At 33.9% G+C, this 23,066-nt stretch overlaps 1 protein-coding gene across 1 annotated transcript; it reads right to left on the bottom strand.

The window, feature by feature from the left end:
• Positions 1-10,904: 10,904 nt before the first annotated feature.
• LOC107623041 (putative aquaporin PIP-type 7a) lies at positions 10,905-14,107 on the bottom strand. The gene is made up of 4 exons (XM_016325171.3): positions 13,413-14,107; positions 11,959-12,257; positions 11,579-11,719; positions 10,905-11,300 (listed from the first exon to the last, which is right to left on the bottom strand). Exons 1-4 carry the CDS (start codon positions 13,747-13,749, stop codon positions 11,208-11,210), a joined length of 870 nt encoding a protein of 289 aa, XP_016180657.1. The 5' UTR covers positions 13,750-14,107; the 3' UTR covers positions 10,905-11,207.
• Positions 14,108-23,066: the final 8,959 nt, after the last annotated feature.

Here is a 23,066-nt window from a genome sequence, read left to right as displayed (position 1 = left end):
AAGCAGAATTCTCTCTAGCATACCAGGCCTTCTTCCTAGACCCATGTGAAGTAGCATTCATCCAATCATAGTCCCTATACCTTGAAGATTTAATGTTGATGAGCCTACTTCCAAACTTCCAACCACTACATAACTCCTTCTTACCCTTAGTTCCAGAAAGAGCTCTAAGTTGTCCATCCGTTTCAATCAAGCCATATTCAAGTGAGAAGGTAAAGCTTAAAGGTAAGAGTTTTACCCACTTGAATGGTGTGTTGGATGGCGGCTTAGGGAGGGAAACCTCCCCACACTTAGACAATGCAAGGTCGACTCATTTATGCTCTTCTATGAGTACTTCCATCTCTTGACAACTTCTTTCATTTTCTTCATGCTTGTTAACTTCTTCTAATTCTTTCTCATCATCAATCAAATCAAACTTGGGAGGTTGTGTGAAATCTACCTTCATATCGACTTCACTTTTGCTGGAAGAGTCTTCAATGAGATCACCAACAAGATTTGGTGTTGAGTTGTCTTCAATAGCTTTCATTTCACATCCCATGGGAGAAGATTCAATGTTTGATAGGAAATCATTGATGATTGAATCTATCTCTTGATCAACCTTTTTATATTCTTCAATCTTGATATGCTCCGGAGGTTGTTGAGACGTCCATGGTGGTTCCGCATCTTCTAGATCTTCAACTACTTCTTCCTTTTCTTCAATGACCCTAGGTTTCTAATTGTTCCAAAGCTTGACTCTTCCTTCTTTTCCACCGAATTTTCCAATTTCTCTTTCATACTTTGCTCTTCTTTTAATTTTTCACATGTGGCCACAGAAACACCTTGAGTGTTCAAGCATTGGTAGGCTAAGGTGTGCACTACCTTGGTCAAATTAGTCACAAACTCTAGAGTGTTCCTTTGCATATCCGCTTGGCCTTGAAGTAGCAAGGTGAGAGAATCTTCTATTGGAGCTTGGGGTGGATGGGAAGGTTCATTAACTTGGGGAGAGGGTTCATAGTGAGAGGGCGGTTCTTCTTGGTAAGGGTAAGGATATGGTGTGCATTGAGGTGGTTCTTGGTAATAAGCACAATGGAATTGTGGTGGTTCTAGAGGTTCTTGTTCATAATGATCATAAGGAAATGGCATGGGTGATTGGTTATATGATGGATATGGGTCACAAGAAGGTGCTTGATATGGAAAGGCTTGTGAGCATGGTTGATAGTCATGTTGAGGACAAGGTTCATGAGCGTATGGTGGTGGTACTTGATTATCACAAAAAGAATCACCATAGCCATTAAATTGACATGCACTAGGATGTGAATTATACCTATAAGTATCCAGAGGTTGTTGCCAATAGGAGTGATCAATTCCTTGAGGCTCCTCCCATCTTGGAGTGTTCCATCCTTGATACATGTTATCATTAAAGTCCACATTTCCTACAACACAATTGGAACCAAACTCATAGCCAAGAGGGTGAGAATTCACAAGGGAAAAACAAAATAAAACTAGCAAAAACTAGTAAACAAGCAAAAGATGAATCTATTCACACTATTCACATATATACAATAACCAATAACATAACACAATTGCACTCCCCGGCAACGGCGCCATTTTGATGATCAGATTTCTTGACGGTTTATAATTCTTCTAATGAAGTCTCGTTGTAAAGTATAGTTTCCAAACCAATCAATAATTCTTTCATACAAAAGATTGTTTGTCACTAGTACAAACTCCTAAATTTATAAACCGAAGTATTGAACCTCGGGTCGTTCTCCCTAGGAATTGCAATGAAGTGTCTTGTTATTGGTTATGAGGTATGTTTGGGGTTTTTGAGATTTTAGACAAGAAATATAAATGGCAATGAAAGTAAACTAATGACTAAAAGGGCTCTTGGCAAGATATGAGAACTAGAAGTCCTATCCTAGTTATCCTCCTCAATTGTGATCACAAATTGTTCATTGCTACCACTTAGTTAACCTCTAACCATGGAGGAAAGTCAAGTGGATGAATCAACTTGATTCCACAAGTCCTAGCCAACTCACAAGGGAAAGACTAGCGTTAGTGGTATCCAAGTCAATTAGCAACTTCTAATTATCGATCAACAAAGGAATTAGATAACTCAAGCGTCACTAATTACTCCACCTAGGCCAAGAGGGATAAAAATCTATACTAAAATCTAACCAAGCATTTCATCAAACACTTGGAAGGCACTAAAGAAGAGCAAAGTAAATTGGCATCAACAAAGGAATCTAGCAACAATTATTGCAAGGAATTAATAACAACAATCAAAAGGAACACAATTATCACGAATTACCTCAAATTGCATTAAAAGAAAATAGAATGAACAAAAGTAGATCTACAAACAAAGTAGAAGGAAATATAACAAACAATAGAAGAATGATAAATGTAACAACAAAGAATTAAGAAGAAGAAGTAGAAGAGAACATGAATTAAAACCTAGATCTAAGAACTAAACCTAATCCTAATCCTAATCCTAGAGAGAAGTGAGAGCTTCTCTCTCTAAAACTAAAACTAAACTAGCCTAATGTGTGTGTGTCTATCCATGATATGCCTTCCCCTTCATTCCTTGGTCTTTTTAGCCTTTTCCCGCCAAAAACTCAGCTCCAAATGGGGTTGGAAATCCTCCAAAATCGCTAGGCACATGTTTGACTAAAGGAATCACGTGCGGCCTTTGGCGCGTACGTGCACAGCGCGCGTACGCGCCCCTGGGGTATTTCGCAATCCGCGCGGATGCGCACAGTGCGCGCGCACCCATGGACTTTTTCAAATCTTTGGCTTTTCATGATTTCTCCACTTTGTATGCTTTCCTTTCACTCCTTTGATCCCTTCCTGGCCCTTTTCAACCTGAAATCACTAGCAAACACATCAAGGCATCTAGTGGAGATCAAAGGTGAATCAAAATTATCAAATTAAAGATAAAAAAAAAAGCATATTTTCACATCCAAGCACAAGTACGGAGACAATCACAAAACCATGCTATTTCATTGAATAAATGTGAGGAAAGGTTATCAAAATGCTCTAAATTCGACACAAGATAAACCCTACAAAGGAGGTTTATCACCCATACCCATGCATAAATCTGGCTAGCCTGATTCGATTTATGTGTAGTTAAAGCTCACCTAGTAAATCTATTTAGTCTAATTCGATTTAATACTAAAATTTGTAAATCTAATTACCCTAATTCGATTGGTATAAAATACGCCTTTGGGAGATTCACGTATCATTTCTTGCTTTGGGTGATATTAGTAATATTTACACGCATTTGGTTTATTTAAGTATTTTACCCTATATTTTGTGATTGAAAATATCAACATTATGCTATCATTTTCTAAAAATATTGAATTTTTTAATTTGTCTTTAAAATATATTAATTTTAAACTTCAATTCAAATTAACAGCAAACTTTCCATTAAAAATAATGACAAATTTGTGATCTAATAGGGAAAAAATAGTTTTTAAGAAAAAGCTTTTGATTTGAGTTGTTTGTAAAATTTTTGAGAATTGACTTCTTGCTAGAATATTGTAAATTATTAGTTATTAAAAATTAGTTAGCTAATTATTAGTCACGACTTTGAGATTTTAATTATTGTCTCATTTAAAATAGCTTTAGATTAGTGACAAAATTGTGACAAATTACATTAGCGTACTTGGCAAATTTGCTTCAAACTTTTCATGAATTTTTCATGGATTTATATAGAGGTTAGTGATTAGTAGCAACATGAAATAAGGACAGAATAAGGACTAACATTTTTCTGACAAATTAGTAGCAATATGAAATAAGCGAGAAAAGTCTATCAGTTTTCAAATGGTCGCTAATTCCTCACTAAATAAGCTTTTGATTAGTGACTCAATTGTGACTAGTTACTTCTAAGATTCTCGATTAGCTTTGGATTTGTTATAACTTTGTGACTGATTTCCAACGAGGTTAGCGAGTAATTTGCTACAAAATAGGTAGGATATAGCTTTTGCTTTGCGACAAGATTGCAGTTGCCAAGTCGCTCGCTAAATTAAACTTGCGACAACTTAGCGACAAATGTATTTCGCCCGCTAATCAGCAACTTGAAATAAGCGAACGAAGTGTGTCAGATATTAAACGGTCACAAATTTCTTGCTACTTAGGTCATAGGCACTCAATATCTGTATTTTCACTTTAGCGACTAATTAGCAAGGAACACTTTCCTAGCTGAATGATATATCCGTTGCGACGAGTTAGTCACGACTATTTTTTGTCGCTACCCTAATTTTGAATTTTACAATATTATGCGACAAATTAGCGAGAAACGAATTGCTCACTAAAAATAAAAACTTTGGCGACAAATTAGCTAGGAATTTGTCCATCGCATAATGCATTTCAAGTCTTTGTGACGGATTAGTTAGGGGCATTGTTCCTCACTAATTAGCCTTTTCACACAAAGTTTATTTAGCGACGAACTAGTGTGTGAATTATTTCTCGCTAATTGTATATCAAACACTTGCGATGGAATAGTGACAATAATATCCCTCGCTACTTTACTTTTATTCGATTGAACCTCTAAGTGACTGATTTGCTAGAACATTGTCACTCGCTAATTAATTTGTGAGAAATTAGCGAGGAAATTTTTCTCGCTCTTTTTTTAGCTACAAAAGTCAATCTGCGAGAAATAAACTTACTCGTAAATCTCTCGCTAATCAGTCATTTTCTCAAGTTCGGGTATTTTGTGACCGCTTATTAATTTTGTCGTTAGTGTGTCACTAATTCCTCGCAAGTTAGTGACGGATTAATGACAAAAAATATTTCTCGCAAAAATTCGTCGCTAATTTGTCAAATTCTTGTAGTTAGTCCGTTCTTCGAAGTTATAAACTTCCCGGACCTAATATTCATTCAAAATAAGTTTCACAAGATTTGGGGGTCTGGAAGCCAAATTATGCCTGCCGAAATCGGTCAAAAATTCAGCTTTTACCAAAAGCTCAAATTCTCTAATTTTTTAAAATTCTCAATCCAATACCAACCAAACCACAACCAAATTAATCCCAAACATTCACATACATTCCAAATATTAGTCTCCTACTTACTGCAAAACCTCTTGTCCACAAGTTTCAAAGTCTCCAAATCAACTCAACAGACTTCAACCACCAGAATTTTGTACTAGTTCACTAATTTGACTCCAAATCAACATGAAATTCAATCTAATTTCATACAATTTTATTATAATTAATACAAGGGTTTAACAGTTCACTAATTAACAAAGATTTAGTGGTTTCTTACTTTATCCACTGAGCACTTGGATGAAACTCAGTTATATCTCGCACTAGAGTACCCCTAAACCATAAAATTACATAATTCCTTAATATTCAATACCCAAAAATCACAAAATTGAAGATAAGGGCCGGGTGAAAAATTCAAATTTCTTACCCCTTTGTTCGGATGGATTTGAAGAGCTCAACGAAGCGGTCACATGGCCACAAACAGTACGGCAATCAGAGCTCTTCGAATTGAAAGTTAGAAGGAATTGGATTTTTTTTAAGTGAAGGGATTTAGGGTTTTTGGCTCTTCTTCCTCAATGCAACGTATTTCGTATGAATAGGGGAAAAGAAAAGGCTGAATTCATCATATATATGTTGGGTCTTAGGCTGAATATGGACCTGGTTCAATTCATTTGGCCCATTAACCTAATTTTCGGCTAAAATTTGTAAAATTAGTATTTTAATACGCAATCTAAATATTTTTTTACATTAATTATGAAAATATATCAATTAAATAATATAAAATATAAAATAAAATTTATATAAAAAAATATATCAATTAATTATGATATTTGTTGTGATAAACACAAAGGATATGGATGCCCATGCAAGTGACTCAGTTTTCATGTTACCAATAGAGAATGAAATTAATATGGGTTGAAAAAATTCCTCCCATATGCTTATAAATAGGAGGTTAACCTCCGTTGTTAATACACACACAATAATAAACAAATACTCTCTCTTTATGTTGCAATCAAATACTCTTCTCTTTATATTTCTTCTACAATTCTTTCTCTTCTTTTATTTTATTAGTATTCTAAATTCTCTTTTCTATTACTCTTTACATATAATATTAATAGCAATATTAATCATCTTTATTATATTGAGATAGTAACAATAAACATATGCAATTCTCTCTCTCTTTATTTTTAATACTTCTTTCTATCTTTGTATATATATACACATTACAACATATAATATTATTATATATATATATAAATTATTATTGAGGTAATTATTTTAATACTAGAGTCTTCTATTTATACATCTTTATATATATATATATATATATATATATATATATATATATATATATATATATTTTATTTTACAACACGTTATCAGCACGAGACTCTGATCAAATTCCTAGAAAGACTCAGAGAATGGCAAGGATATGTAATGAAGATGTATGCCTTGCGGATAGTGCAAGTTCGCACACTATTCTTAAAAGTGATATATATTTTACCCATCTTGTGCCAAAAGAGGAATATGTTAATACTATTATTGGCTCAGGCAATGTGATAGAAGGCTCCGGAAGAGCTATAATTTTGTTTCCTGGAGGAACAAAATTTATAATAAATAATGCACTATTATCTACCAAGTCTCTGAGGAACTTGTTGAGTTTCAAAGATATTCGCCGAAATGGATATCATGTTGAGACGATGAATGAGGGAAATCATGAGTGTTTATGTATCACAACTCATGATTCAAATAAGAAAGTTATATTAGAAAAATTACCCTCACTTTCATCTGGGTTGTATTATACCAAGATTAGTGCAATTGAATCACATGCCATTGTAAATCAGAAGTTTACTAACTCAAATGAGTTCATAACTTGGCACGACCGATTGGGTCATCCGGGAACAACCATGATGAGAAGAATTATTGAAAACTCTCATGGACATTCACTAAAGGACCAGAAGATTCTTAAAACTAGTGAATTTTGTTGTGTTGCATGTTCTCAAGGGAAGTTAATTTTAAGGCCATCACCAGTAAAGATTGGATTTGAGTCCCCTGAATTCCTAGAGAGGATTCAAGGTGATATATGTGGACCTATTCATCCACCATGTGGATCTTTTAGATATTTTATGGTCCTGATAGACGCATCTTCGAGATGGTCACATGTGTGCTTATTATCTTCTCGCAACCTGGCATTTGCGAGATTACTGGCTCAAATTATTCGATTAAAAGCACAATTTCCAGAAAATCCAATCAAAGCAATTCGTCTTGATAATGCTGGTGAATTTACTTCCCAAACTTTTGATGCTTATTGTATGGCTAATGGAATAAGTGTTGAACATCCAGTGGCTTATGTTCACATACAAAATGGGTTAGCAGAATCACTTATTAAACGCCTCCAATTGATTGCTAGACCTTTGCTTATGAGAACAAATCTCCCAACCTCGGTTTGGGGGCATGCTATTTTACATGCCGCAGCACTTATTCGTTTGAGGCCAACGAGTTACCATCGGTTCTCTCCTATGCAATTAGCTTTTGGCCAGCAGCCAAATGTCTCCCATTTAAGAATATTTGGGTGTGCGATATATGTTCCCATTGCACCACCTAATCGCACCAAAATGGGACCCCAAAGAAAATTGGGGATATATGTTGGATATGATTCTCCCTCTATAGTGAGGTATCTTGAGATACAAACTGGTGATGTGTTTAAAGCCCGGTTTGCGGATTGTCATTTTGATGAATCAAAATTTCCAACATTAGGGGGAGAGAATAAGCTTCCTGAAAAGGAACTTAATTGGAATGCATCATCGTTGATGCATTTAGATCCTCGATCAGGGCAATGTGAACTAGAAGTTCAAAAGATTATACATTTGCAAAAAATAGCAAATGAATTGCCTGATGCATTTTCCGATACAAAGAGGATAACCAAATCTTACATACCAGCGAAAAATGCCTCAATTCGAATTGACGTCCCAGTAGGACAAGTAGCCACTGAAGCAAATTCACGCCAGAAGCGTGGCAGGGCGGAAAATGCCGCAATTCGAATTGATGTCCCAGTAGGACAAATAGCCACGGAAGCAAATACACGCCAGAAGCGTGGCAGGCCTATCGGTTCCAAAGATAAAAATCCTCGAAAGAGAAAAGAGGTAAATACGATTCCTGTTGAAAAAGACATAGTAAAGACACCGGCAGTTGTCCAAAATTCTGATATAACGCCAAAAGACGTTCAGGTACCTAAAAATTGTGAAAATGACGAGATCTCGATAAATTATGTCTTTACAGGAGAGAAATGGGACCGAAATAAGACAATTGTCAATGAAATATTTGCATATAATGTGGCATTAGATATCATGCATGAAAGTAAGGATCTTGAGCCAAGATCAGTTGAAGAATGTCGACAAAGAAATGATTGGCCAAAATGGGAAGCAGCCATGAAGGCTGAATTAGACTCACTTGCAAAACGTGAAGTCTTTGGACCTGTAGTCCGTACACCAGAAGATGTAAAACCTGTTGGATACAAATGGGTATTTGTGAGAAAACGAAATGAGAAAAATGAAGTTGTGCGCTACAAAGCCCGACTTGTGGCACAAGGTTTTTCACAAAGGCCCGGTATAGATTATGAAGAAACGTATTCCCCCGTAGTGGATGCGATAACATTGCGTTATTTGGTCAGCTTATCTGCATATCATAAACTGCATATGCATTTAATGAATGTGGTAACAGCCTATTTATACGGCTCATTAAATCGTGATATCTATATGAAAGTCCTGAAGGACTAAAAATATCTAAACCATCCAATGAATATTCGCAAGGGTTATACTCAGTCAAATTGCAAAGATCTTTATATGGTCTAAAGCAATCTGGACGAATGTGGTATAATCGTCTTACTGAGTATCTGGCCAAAAACGGATTCAAGAATGATGATATCTGCCCATGTGTTTTCATAAAGAAAACTACATCTGGGTTCATTATAATTGCTGTGTACGTTGATGATTTAAATATCATTGGGACTCCTGAAGAGATTCCAACAATTATAAAAACTCTAAAAGAAGAGTTTGAGATGAAAGATCTTGGAAAGACTAAGTTTTGTCTCGGCCTACAGATCGAGCATATAAAAGGTGGGATCTTTATTCATCAAACAACATACACAGAAAGAATCTTGAAAAGATTTTATATGGACAAGTCACATCCATTAAGTACACCAATGATCGTAAGATCTTTGGATGTGAAAAAGGATCAATTTCGTCCTAAAGAAGAAAATGAAGATATCCTTGGTCCTGAAGTACCATATCTTAGTGCCATTGGAGTGCTAATATATCTTGCTAATAATACGCGACCTGACATATCATTCGCGGTGAATTTACTAGCAAGGTATAGTTCCTCTCCAACCAGAAGACATTGGAGTGGAATCAAACAAATTTTTTGATATCTTCATGGAACGGTTGATATGGGATTGTTTTATCCCTATGGATCCAAGTCACAACTAGTTGGCTATGCAGATGCCGGATACCTGTCTGATCCACATAAAGGGAGGTCTCAAACAGGATACCTATTCACATATGGTGGTACAGCTATATCATGGAGGTCCACGAAACAGACGATAGCAGCAACCTCCTCTAATCATGCTGAAATACTGGCGATTCATGAAGCTAGTCGCGAGTGTTTTTGGCTGAGGAGTCTGATTCAATATATTCTGTCATCATGTGGACTGATTGATCATAAGATAGCTCCAACTGTCCTGTTTGAAGATAATACAGCATGCATTGCTCAACTTAAAGGCGGCTACATCAAAGGTGATAAAACAAAGCATATTTCTCCCAAATTCTTCTTCACTCATGATCTTCAAAATCAAGGGACAATTGATATCCAACAGATCCGCTCAAGTGATAATCTGGCAGATTTATTTACAAAGTCGCTCCCAAAATCCTCCTTTGAAAGATTGGTACATGAGATTAGGATGCGCCGATTTCGAGACATCAACTGATGTCGACAAGAGGGGGAGACTGTACTCTTTTTCCCTTGGTCAGGTTTTTTTTTTCCCATTGGATTTTTCTTGACAAGGTTTTTAATGAGGCAGTCCCTATCACTAAAGGATATTGTACTCTTTTTCCTTTACTAAGGTTTTTTCCCACTGGGTTTTTCTTTAGTAAGGTTTTAACGAGGCAATAATCCTGAATGGTCATCCAAGGGGGAGTGTTGTGATAAACACAAAGGATATGGATGCCCATGCAGTTTTCATGTTACCAATAGAGAATGAAATTAATATGGGTTGAAAATATTCCTCTCATATGCTTATAAATAGGAGGTTAACCTCCGTTTTTAATACACACACAATAATAAACAAATACTCTCTCTTTATGTTGCAATCAAATACTCTTCTCTTTATATTTCTTCTACAATTTTTTCTCTTCTTTTATTTTATTAGTATTCTAAATTCTCTTTTCTATTAGTCTTTACATATAATATTAATAGCAATATTAATCATCTTTATTATATTGAGATAGTAACAATAAACATATGCAATTCTCTCTCTCTTTATTTTTAATACTTCTTTCTATCTTTGTATATATATACACATTACAATATATAATATTATTATATATATATAAATTATTATTGAGCTAATTATTTTAATACTAGAATCTTCTATTTATACATCTTTATATATATATATATATATATATATATATATATATATATATATATATATATATATATATATATATATATATATATATATTTTATTTTACAACAATATTGGATTACACACCATTTTTTTTTCATTACTAAAAAAATGAGCCGCTGACTCAGCGTTACAATTCGTAAGTCTGAAGTACCAAGTTCATCCCAATAGAATATTCAATTAGATCACAGGCGTGCTAACCGTGGATATTCTTTATGTTGAATAGTCCAAAAATATAACAGTAAGGACAATGTTCTATATAAAGATTAAAGAGGGAAGCATACTATTTTTTTTATTTAATTTGATAAAGTAGTGCACACAGCGTAACCAAAGTCCAAAGGGATACATCACACATGATGAACTGGGTCATCTTCCAACTTAAAAGTATAGGAAAATTGGCCCCATTACACATAGCACAACATGCAACAACCACCTCTAATTGATGATATTCCATTACATAATACATAATATACATACATTCAGAATAGAAACAGAAAAATAGAAAAATAGAAAAAGCTTAATTGAAAAGAAGGGAAAAAACCATGAGAGCCGTTGGATCCATTCAGTGCTTAGCTAGATTTGAAAGGCATGGCCCTGATCACAACTTGGTGGTAGAGAGCCGCAAGAGCTGCTCCAATGAAAGGACCCACCCAGAAAATCCACTGCACATATATATAATAAATTAAAAACTTTAATATTAATATACTTCTTTTTAAAAAAAGTTAACCGTTTGTTTTAATTTTTAGATTTATTAAAAATTAATGTTTCTAAATTATTTTTGAATAAATTAAAAATAGAAAAATTAATTTAAGTATTAGTTTTTTTTTTGTAATTATTGGCTTAAATATTAGGTGATTGTGTAAAATTTTGTTTGTAATAATAAGGTGGGGAAGTTTTCAAATTAATTTAAAAATAAATTAATAATAATAAAAACACTTACATGGTCATTCCAACCACGGTGTTTGTTGAAGATGATGGCAGCACCAAGACTCCGAGCAGGGTTGATACCGGTTCCGGTGATGGGAATAGTAGCCAAGTGAACCAAGAACACAGCGAACCCAATTGGCAATGGTGCCAAAAGCTAATCATTTTAATTTATACAAAAAACAAAATTGGCAATTAGTAATTACACAATTATATTATTAATTTTAATTTTTTTAAATCATTTATGTTATGAAATTATTTAAAAAAAATTAAATTAATTTTAAAAAATTCTCATAATATATCATAAAATTATTTTTTTTTTTAAATTTAGGTAAAAAAAAAGTCTCATAAATAATTATATACGTAAAGAGAGATATAAATAGATATATTGCTTACTGGAACGTGAGAATCTCGTGCGTTGCGCTTGGCATCGGTGGCAGAGAAGACGGTGTAGACAAGAATAAAGGTGCCAACAATCTCAGCGCCAAGACCGTCGCCTTTGGTGTAACCAGGGGCGACGAAGTTGGCACCGCCATTGTGGCTGCCGTAGAAGGTTTTGCCCTCGAAGCCCTTAACAACTCCAGCACCGCAAATTGCTCCAAGGCACTGCATTACCATATAGAATACTGCCCTCGTCAAAGACAACTTCCTCGCCAAGAACAAACCGAATGTCACTGCCGGGTTAATGTGACCACCTACATTCCACAAATTCAATTAAATTATTAAATAATAAATATATTAATTTATAATATATTAATTGTTTTAGATAATTATATATATATATATATATATATATATATATATTATAGTTATATAAATTTTAAAATTTAATTTTATTTATTAAATTTTAATAATTAACATAAATGAATTAAGGTATGAATTTTAACTATCTGCAGATAGAAGTAGAATAAGTTTTATACAGACTATTATAATACAAGATAAGATCGGGTAGTATAAAAACCCACCTCTATCCACACCCATTATCACCCTCTTACACATATATGACCAAATTATTTCCTTTTCTTTTCGAAAGGAAAATTAAACTTGAATCACACTGATATGAGTACCTATTGAAATTCTAGTGGATTTTAATTTTACTCAAGTTGAGAAGAGAACATCCATACAGTTTTGCTCTAATAATAGTAACATTAATTTTTCTACCAAAACTTTAAAATTAAAATCTGAGCTGAAAGTATTGAAACTCCTTAATAATCTTTTATATATTTCTATATCAAACTTCATAATCTAACCAAGCCTTAGAACTGGCTCTAACATAATTAAAGAGACGGACCATTATAGTAGTGATAACTCATCAAGATACTCGAGATAAGGTATTTATACATATTATGGATATTAAAAATTAAAAATAAACTATTATTTTTAACCATAAAAAAATTTGAACGAAGACAATTTTAACTAATAACCATAAAAAATATAAATTAATTTAATATCCAACAAAAATTAGATTAGTATGATAAAATTATCTAAATGTTCAATAAAACTATCTAGTAAACTATTGAATTTAGATAATTTTATCGAACAAATATATTTTATATAAATATTTAAATTTTTTTATAGTTAAATAGCAAGAAAAAAGATACAAATATATAGAGTTTTAGGTAGCTATAAATAACGTTGAGAGAGAAAAACAAAATAATACAAATGTCTCCATCCATTTATTACTAACTTAGCCTGTAATGAAGAAAAACATGGAAGATATAAAGTTTGTTAATGTAGAAAAATAATTAAGAATTATTATTATTATTATTATTATTATTATTATTATTATTATTATTATTATTATTATTATTATTATTATTATTATTATTATTATTATTATTATTAATTACCAGAAATGCCAGCGGTGCAGTAAACAAGGGCAAAGATCATGCCACCAAAGGACCAAGCAATTCCTTGAATACCAACAGTGGCGCACTTGGAAGAAGACCTATTCACTCCCATAACCGTCAAGATTGTGATATATAGAAAGAGGAAAGTGGCCACAAACTCTGCTATTCCGGCCCTGTAGAACGACCAGGAGGTCAGTTCTGAAGGCTCAAATAGCGGAGCTGGTGGTGGCTCCTTGTAGTCCTTCCCATCGTCTTGGCTCTGCGCCGCCGTCCCGATCGGCTGCCTCTCTGGGAACTTGTTAGCTCCTAATGACACATCTTGTTCCTTCCCCTCCATTAATTAATTTTTTTTGTTTTAATTTCTCTTTTAATTTGGTGAATGAAGTTCAATTCACACTCTCTTTAGAGTGGAGCTGAATGAATAATAAAGAAGTGATGGTGATGAGAATGTGGTGAACTGGGGATTGGTTTATATAATAGGTATAGACTTACTGATCGACTAAGTTAAAAATGTAGAAAATAGGAGTTGGTGGGTCCTTTTCTTTTTAATATAACGGAAATTTTTGCTCCTCTTGTAATTGTATAGTTATATGAACATTCATTTAAGATTTTGTCTATTTAAAATTTGGAAACAACATAACTAATGTTGTACTTTAATTTATTACAAATAATAATCGAAAGTTATGTATCCATTCAATATACAAAACAAAATATTTTACACAATATACTAATTATTATTATTATTAAAGTGAATTCTAAGTTAAAGTGGAATATTTTTTATTAGGAGTGAGCACGGGTAGCGGGTATCCGATTACTCGTCTGAACCTGAACCGAACCAATTAAATTTGTTCTAAAATTAACGGGTAATCGGGTGTAACCCGAACTAAACCGATGGCTTTTGTTAGTGATTGGTTCGGGTATTGGTTTTGCGGGTGCGAAACCCGAACCAACTCGCAAACCCGATCATATATTAATTAAATAAAAAATAAAAAAATATATACGACTTTTCTATTTGACAATGATTATTCATTATTAATATGTTTGGATTTTAATGAGTTTAGTTTTTAATGTATTTGGTGTTTAACATGTTTAAATTATTTCTATTGATGTTACATGTTTATTGTACTTGTTGAATTTTTAAGATAAAAATTTGGTTTTTTTTTTATGAATTTCAAAGTCATCGGGTACCCAATTACTCAAACCGAATCAATCCGTTCTTAATCGGTTTGGTTTGGTTCGGGTATATGTATAAAAAAATGCAAATCCGAACCAAAGCGAACCAATTACATTTTGATCGATTTGGTTCTAATTTTACCATAAACCCAAACCAAACCAATCCGTGCTCACCCCTATTTTTTATCATAAAATAATATAATTTATTTTTTCTGAAAAATAACATTCTGATATAAGTTTTATTTAATTATAAATAATTACTTCCCTTATTATTTTTCTTTTTGATTAAGAACACCATCATTAACCATACAACTTAATTAAAATACCATTTCTGAATTGCAATTACCTATTATTAAACGCTTAATTAGTAGGTTGTATATGGTTTTTGTGGGGTATTGAATAATTTGTGTGTTCTTATCTTTCTGGCCGACCAATCATTTTTGCGGTTCATTCATGAATCTGAATGACAGGCAAAGAGTTGGAAGGATGTGATTGGAACAACAAGAAATGGAACCCTAGTCCTATCTGGCATGGGTCTACACCACTCATTTGATTGGCCCACCATGTTCTGTGCGCACCACACTAATTAAACAAATATAAAATTATTGGAACACTACTAGCCTTACATACTGAGATTATATTGGATTTGGTGAAGTTCTGATCATAGTTTAAAATTCAATGTCTTAGATAAGTTACGTTACATGAATAAGTTCTATTTCGTGGATTTCATATGGTTAGGGAATAGGGATAACAGTGGCTATACTTGACTTATGGGCGGTTCACATTGTCAACATAATGATCAGTAGCTATATCATTATCATTAATGTATATTAAAATCACGTTGAACTCGACCCTTTGTAAACTTGACCCTGTGAGTGTCCTATTCTAGAAACTACGTTAGCTAGCTATTTAATTGGATTATGACTATTCTATTAATGAATTATTATTAATATTTTTAATAATATAAAATTATATTTAATAATATGAGATTATTCATTTTTTTTGTTAAGTGCTAATCAAATTTTAATAAAAATATTATTCTTCTAAATTTCCTCATCCTAATTATTAAAGTGTGCGATTGCTTGTTAGGGTTGAAGACTTAAAGTTAAAACCAAATGAGTTAAAGGTCTTAAAAGTAATTTCTTTTTAAAAGAGTAAATGTTAAAATCTTTCACAACTTAAAAATTTTTAACCTGTTGTGATAAGTATGCTTAGGTGGATATCCATTTATATTGGACGGTTCAATATTTTTAAAAGAGAATCACTACAAAATTTATATATATTTGTGGGTATTTTTTAGTGAGAGTTTTTAAAAACTTTCATAATATATTTTATTTGTGACATTTTAATAAACCCCTATAAGATAATTCACAATAAAACTCATTGTTACCATTTAAATTACTAGATAATTAGTCACCAAAAAATCACTAGATAATTAAAACTCTTTTCCAAATCTAAGAAAACACTTGAAGAGAAAGAACAGAGGATGAGAGCTCACTCAAACCCTAAGATTGCGATAGCCATCTCCACCGCCATCTCCGCGGCCGTCGCCGCTTCCTCCGCCATTGCTGCCGTCGTCACTACTAAAGTTCATCTCCTTTATGCTGTTGCCAGAAAGCTACTGAGATAAAGTCAAGATGCTTCCTTTATCAACGCGTTTCTAAATCTTGTTGCAATGCCCAAGCCTCTAAGACCAAGAGAAAGCACCTCTTCTATCAACTCTTCTCCGCCAATGACTCTCGTGTTCTCCATTGGCATTCTCTCGCTTCTGCATGCTCTTCTTTGTTCCACTCATTCTCAATTTTCGGTTCTCTTTCTCTTTTTTCCTTTTATTCATTTTCTTTGTTTTTCATTTTCAGATTCTTAATGCTTTGCTATATGATATAATATTCAATGAGTTTTATTATCTCTTAATTGATGAACATTGTTTCAAATTCGCAAGCACTCTAAGTGTTTGATGAATTGTTTATTCTCTTAATCGTTGTATTAATTCTTGTTCGGTGAACTGATACTGTGTCTTATTTGCTCACTGTAAATTAAATCTTATCGTATCAAAGATTAGACTCTCCTGATAATAGCATTTTCCCTATTTTGTGTCATACTGCAAGTGGCAGCAACTATACTATATATTTGGCCACTATATATTTACGAGCAATGACTTTAGTAGTTCATTGTAATGAATTTTTTGTTTGATCTATTCAAGTTCAATCCCCTGAGTATATTGTGATCTTTTCAGGTTCTTGTAGTGTTATAGTATATATAGAAAGTTTTGTTTGTTATTCTTGTTTATAGTTTTGATTTAGTAGATTGAATATTACATCCTAAGAACTTTTCTTTACAAACATTGTTGGACAGGTAGTTGATGTTACTGGAAAGCATAGGTGGATCAGTGCTAACAATGAAGTCACATATTTTGGTTCATCTTTTGAGGTGAGTATTCTTGTTCTCAATGTTATCATCAACACTAATTTCTCTGCTTTGGAAGATTTCAAGGTCTCCAATTGTCAATGTTAAGTACTATTATGTCATCTAAACAATCATTTCATTCCTTTCTTCCTGTTAGTTCAATTTTCAGTTTGCTAATGGATGGCATTCTCAGTTTATTTCCAGAATTAGAATAAGTTATATAACGTCTGGAAGATTACCCCTAAGAGAGTCATCATTGCTTCTAAGAAATTCGTTCACTCCATTATCTTTGTAGTAAGTTTCTGTAATTGAGGCATGCATTATTTTTGCATCTCGTCAAACATGATCATTTTAATCTTATACATTCATTGATTGTTTGTTTTCTTTCTTTTTTTTTTTTTTGGCAAGAGTTGGTGTTTCTGTACATTTGAAAGTTGAAGCAAGCTTGAATGTGAAAAATATTAAGTCATTATACTTCCAAAGAGGAGTTCTTCCGCTATATATTGGCACTTCATTCTTACTAGGGACTATCCTAATAGTATAAGAGAAGACCTTGTTAAGGGGTTTGTTAGGATCTGTTTGTTGATCAGGTGCTCTTATGTTGCTTCTATTTTATTTTAACTCTGTCTCTACTATTATTTTCTGCTCAGATACAAAATGTCCTATCTTGGTTTCTTTTTTTAGGGAAGAGGGAAAGATATCACGCAAGCTTGTTGAGTGTATTAATACATATTTGTTAAATGATGGTCCAAATTTGGGCGGTCATTTGTTAGAGATTCATACTGCTATACAGCAATTCGTGTTTCGTTGTTGGTTGACACATGATCGAGTGCTTAAGGTATCTTACCATTGTATTTGAATGCAAAATACTGCATTAATCTTATAAATTATTTTTATTTTTTTTTTAAACCCAATGTTTGTTACAGGATTCACTTATATTGTATTCAAGGAGGAACTAAGGGCCTCAATACAGCTTTAGCTTTGTCTAATGCCATCTCTAGCTAGTAATAAACTCTCTCTCTCTCTCTCTCCTATGTGTGTTTGTAATGTTCATCATATGAATTAGTATTATAGCTTTTTCCCATTATAGTTTTTTCCCTTGAGATTCAGATTTTCATAGTTTTTGACATGTCAAACTCGGGCGTGTTGATCTAGGAAAATGTGTTTTGTTAATCACACACTACAAGATTTTTATTTATTTATGGAAGTTTTTTCTCCTATTTGTGGAGGTTTATAACCTCCACCAAATAGTTTGTGGGAGTTTCCAAAATCCCAAAATTTGAGGTGCCACGAGGACTTTTGTGAAGGTTTTTAAAAACCTCCACAATCTATTCGGTGGGAGTTTTGTGTGTGTTTAGTGGGGTTTTATATTATACTTTTGTCGCAGTTTTAAATCACTTTTGTGACAATTTAAAACCCCACAAATTGATTTTTTAATTTAACAAAAATTAACTATTTTGTGAGATTTTCAAACCTCCACAAATTCTGTAATTATTTATTTATTTTTAATTTCAAATTATTCCTTAATCTCATCTCATTTACATATTTTCAAATTAAAAATTTATTTTTTAATATCAAAATTCAAAAACTAAAATCTTTTATAACACAATTTCTCAATATAAGACATAACTCTATATAATAAAAAATTCTCAATGTCAATAGTTACAAACAAAATTTCATATGGTATTGTTCTACATAACTATTGATGCGCGAGCATCTTTCCTATCTTTTCCTAGTGAATTTGCATCTAATTTGTTGAGTTTAATTCAGAATTAATTATATTTTAGCCACTGTGGATGCTATTTTGAGTTTTGTGCAATACTATTTATTTTAGGAAGCATTTGCCTAGATTTGATGGAGTTTCTGCAGCACAAGAATCAAAGGAGATGGCAGCGAGGAGCGACGCACACGCGTGCCTGACGCGTACGCGTGATTTGAAGATTTGTACAGCGACGCGTTCGCGTGACCGACGCGTCCGCGTGACTCACGAAAAGGACCATCGACGCGTACGCGTGACTGATGCGTACGCGTGACATGTGCCACGTGTAGAAAACGCAGAAAAATACTGGGGACAATTTCTGGGCTGTTTTATCTCAGTTTCCAGCCCAGAAAACACAGATTAGAAGCTGCAGAATGGACAAAACAAGTGGTCCCCACCCATCAATTGAAGACTTGATTATTTAGTTAATTTTGATTTAAATTCAAATTTAAATTCTAGGAAAAGATATTATTTTAATTTTTAAAATTAGATTTTAAATTTATTAGGATTAGTTATAAAAGGAGAAGAAACTTTCCTTCCTTGAAGGAGGTTCGGGGGAGATCCCATTCCATCCCAATTTACAATCCTTATTTTCTCTGAACCATGAGCAATTAAACCTCCACTGTTAAGGTTAGGAGCTCTGTCTATTGTATGGATTGATACTATTATTTTTCTATTTTAATTCATGTTTTGATTTATATTTAAGAATTATTTTCGTTCTTTATTTTATGAATTTGGGTGGAACGGAAGTATGACCCTCTTTCTAAATGCGTTCTTGTATAACTTGGAAAAGCTCTTTACTTGAACAACAGCTTGAAAACATATTCTCCTAAATTTCTAATTTATCTGGATTTAATAGGATACGTGACATATAATTCTTTTATGTTTGGGTAATTAGGATTTCTGTGGCATATAACTAGAATTGAACTTTACCCCTTAATTGGAATTAATTGACCAAGGAATTGGCTGTTAATGAATTTTAGAGGAGACTAGAAAGGTCTAAGGAATTAGGGTCTAGTCACATATAGTTGCCATAAATTAGATCTTACATGATTAAAATAAAATAATAAGAAAAGTCAATCCGGAAAATAGATAACTCTGAAGCCTTAACTATCTTCTCCATATTTTCTTCCCAAAGTTTTTACTTGCCTTTCTTCAATATTCTTTATATTGTTTAATGTCTTTTATATTGCATCTCAACACCATTTTCTGTTTGTCTAACTAAGCCAATCAATCAATTATTGTTGCTTGATCCATCAATCCTCGTGGGATCGACCCTTACTCACGTAAGGTATTACTTGGTACGACCCGGTGCACTTGCCGATAAGTTAGTGGGTTTCAAATTCCGCACCAAGTTTTGGTTGGCAAAACTTTTGGCGCCGTTGCCGGGGATTGACTGTGATTAACAACTATTAGTTGTTTGATTGTTTAGATTAGGCATTTTAATTTTAATTTTTAGTAAATATTATTTTATTATTTTTCAAAAAAAAATTAAAAAAAAATTTTCCTTGTTTTTTTTTTCATTAGCAAACGCCCCTGCTCCCGTTTTATTTATTTTTTTACTTTCGTTTAAAAAATTTTTTTTATATATCTCGTTGATTTTTTTTATTTTTTTTCATTTCTTTTAAAAATCTTTTTTAATTTTTGAAATTAAGTTTGGTGTTTCCTAGTTAGTTTTATTTTAATTTTTTTAATTTTTAGAATTCTGTTCTTTCTTTTTTGCTTTTCTGTTTACCACATGGTGCGGTTAATCCTTTTTGGTGTTTTGTGCTAAGGAAAAATAATGGAGAGAGATCATATGGTTACTACTCACACCCGAGTAGTGATTCATATCATTATGAATGAGGAAACCACCCAAATTTTGGTTGGCAAAGTCAAAACCAAAGAAACTTCAATGCTCCATGTTCCAACTATCAAGAACCACCATCTCCATATCCACATCAAGAACCATCATCTTTCTACCCATATCAAGAGCCACTATCTCCCTATTCATACCAAGCACCATCCTCTTTTTACACTTATCAATAACCATCACCTCCTCCTTATTCATTTCAAATACCATCAGATCTTGAGCTTCTCATGAAAGAATTCTTATAGGATATAAAGACAAGTGTCAAAAATATAGAGAAGCATGTGCAGTCGATTATCAAGTCACAGGAAGAGGAGCAAGAAAATTCCTTCCCAAGAGATATAATGCAAGATCCTATAGAACAAAGTGAGGAAATCAATCAAAGGAGTACATACTCCAGTGAATTAGAGAACTTTCCATCCTCACACATGAAAGAAGAGGAAGATGCACAACCTCCCATGCCCTTGGTAAGCAATGAAGAAGAGATTGAATTAGAAGACAGCTACCAAGAGGAAGAGGTTGAAATTGAGAAAGCTTGCAAAGAAGTGGAAGAATTCAAAGAAGAACACAAGGGAGTGGAGCTTGCAAGACCTCTTCCAAAGCCATTACCATCCAATACAACATTCAAGTGGGTGAAATTCCTATCCTTAACCTTTACGTTCCCACTTGAATATGGGCTACTGGAGATGGAGGTCAACTTAGAGCTCTTTGTGGCATTAAGAGTAAGAGGAAGATGGTTAGTGGTAAGAGTTGTCAAGCAAGGTTCAAGATGGTTGCATGCTCCAAATTAAAGTACAAGGATTGGTGTAGAGCTCAACTGAATGGGTCTAGAAGGTTGTTTGGATGTCTCTGTGAGAATTCGGATCAATTGCTACCCGATGGGAACAATGGTGATCCACAAGAAGACGGGTGTAAAAGCAAGGTTTGGGACCCTGGAATTCATTCTCACAATCAACACTATCGGAGCCTTGTCACTTACTTTAACTTGCTCAAAGGTGTTATGCGCCTAGTTTGGGATCCCGGTAGTGATTGGATTAACAAACATTGGTGGAGATTCCTGGATGAGTACAAGCACAAGCCACCATGACAAGGAGCTCACCACATGTCCAACTTAAGGACTTTAACTAAAAGTGCTTGGTGGGAGACAACCCACTGTGGTATGATCGTTCCTTTTCATTCTTAGTTGTTTTTCATAGTAGTAGTTTTCTTACTTAGTTGATTTTTCTTGAGTCTTCACTATTTTTCTGATCATGCAGCTATCTTAGAACAGGAACCGGATAAAAAAAAAAAGCACAGGACGCGCAAGCATCGTTGACGCGTACGCGTCAAATGGGTGTGCGTGAAAAATAAATTTGAACAGAGAGCTGCATAAACAAATAAATGGGTGGCACAGGAAGGATGCCTCTAGCATAAACAAACCCACGCATACGCGTACCCCACGCGTGCACGTCATTCATAATTTTGGCACTCCACGCGTCCGCGTCATCGACGCGTACGCGTGACTTCGCAAATCGGTGTAAAAGGTATTTGGGCAGAGAGTTTTGCTGGCTTGGGGCTGAAAGTATGCTAAAAGCACAAAATTACCCACGCGTACGTGTCCCTGACGCGTGCGCGTCATTTGACCAACCGGCTATCCACGCGTGCGCGTGCATGACGCACACGCGTCGTATGAATTTTTTATCCCAAGCCACATGAACAGAGAGTTGTGCGTGCACGCGGCTGTCTTCACGCGAATCGCACAAAACCCAGGGCACGCGAACGCGTGCCTGACGCTTCGGCGTCATTAAGAAAATCTCGCGACCCACGCGTACGCGTGCCGTACGCGTACGCGTTGCTTGTGCCGCACACCTCCACCAGTTCACCGCCAGTTTTTAATTTTTTTATTCTCTCTCCCAAATCCTAAATCTCTCTTGTTCTTTTTTCCTTCTATTCTTATTTCAGTATAATATTTGTTTCTTTTTATTTTCAGTTCTTCTTTGCTTGAGGATAAGCAAAGTTTTAAGTTTGGTGTTGACGCTTCGCTTATAAGTTTTCTGTCTATTCTTATGGCACCAAAGGGAGGCGAATCATCTTCACAAAGGAGCACAACCTGAAGAATAAAACGACCGCTCGGATAACTAAGGTGGTTGAGTTCTTTTCATTTTTTATTCCTTCCCGCTTTTACTATGTTATGTTTCAGTTTCCTGCTACTTTGTTTGGTTTATTGCATGATCCTTTATTAGTAGATTCATAGGTTCTAGTTTAATTTTCTGTTAAGTGCTATAAATTCTAAAAGATGTCTCATGTATTGCCCACTAAGCTTGAAATCAAAAAGAAAGAAGAATAGATGTAGTGCATGAGAATTTGAGTTTAATTTTTAGAGTAGTCTCATTTATTCAAATGTGGTCGTATTTTCTGTGACTCTGAATGCATGACATGAACAGTGCATATTTTTGATAGTGAAGTTTATGAATGTTAAAATTGTTGG

Source organism: Arachis ipaensis, chromosome B10 (assembly GCF_059453495.1).
Source record: "Arachis ipaensis isolate K30076 ecotype BB chromosome B10, ASM5945349v1, whole genome shotgun sequence".
NCBI lineage: Eukaryota > Viridiplantae > Streptophyta > Magnoliopsida > Fabales > Fabaceae > Arachis > Arachis ipaensis.
This window is presented reverse-complemented; position numbering and strand designations above follow the sequence as displayed.

Coding starts and splice junctions, on each gene's coding strand:
- LOC107623041 (XM_016325171.3), bottom strand. CDS start 13,749: ATGGAGGGGAAGGAACAAGATGTGTCATTAGGAGCTAACAAGTTCCCA. Junction 12,258..13,412: donor CTGCACCGCTGGCATTTCTG/GTAATTAATAAT, acceptor TGTGGAATGTAG/GTGGTCACATTAACCCGGCA. Junction 11,720..11,958: donor CACGAGATTCTCACGTTCCA/GTAAGCAATATA, acceptor TAAAATGATTAG/CTTTTGGCACCATTGCCAAT.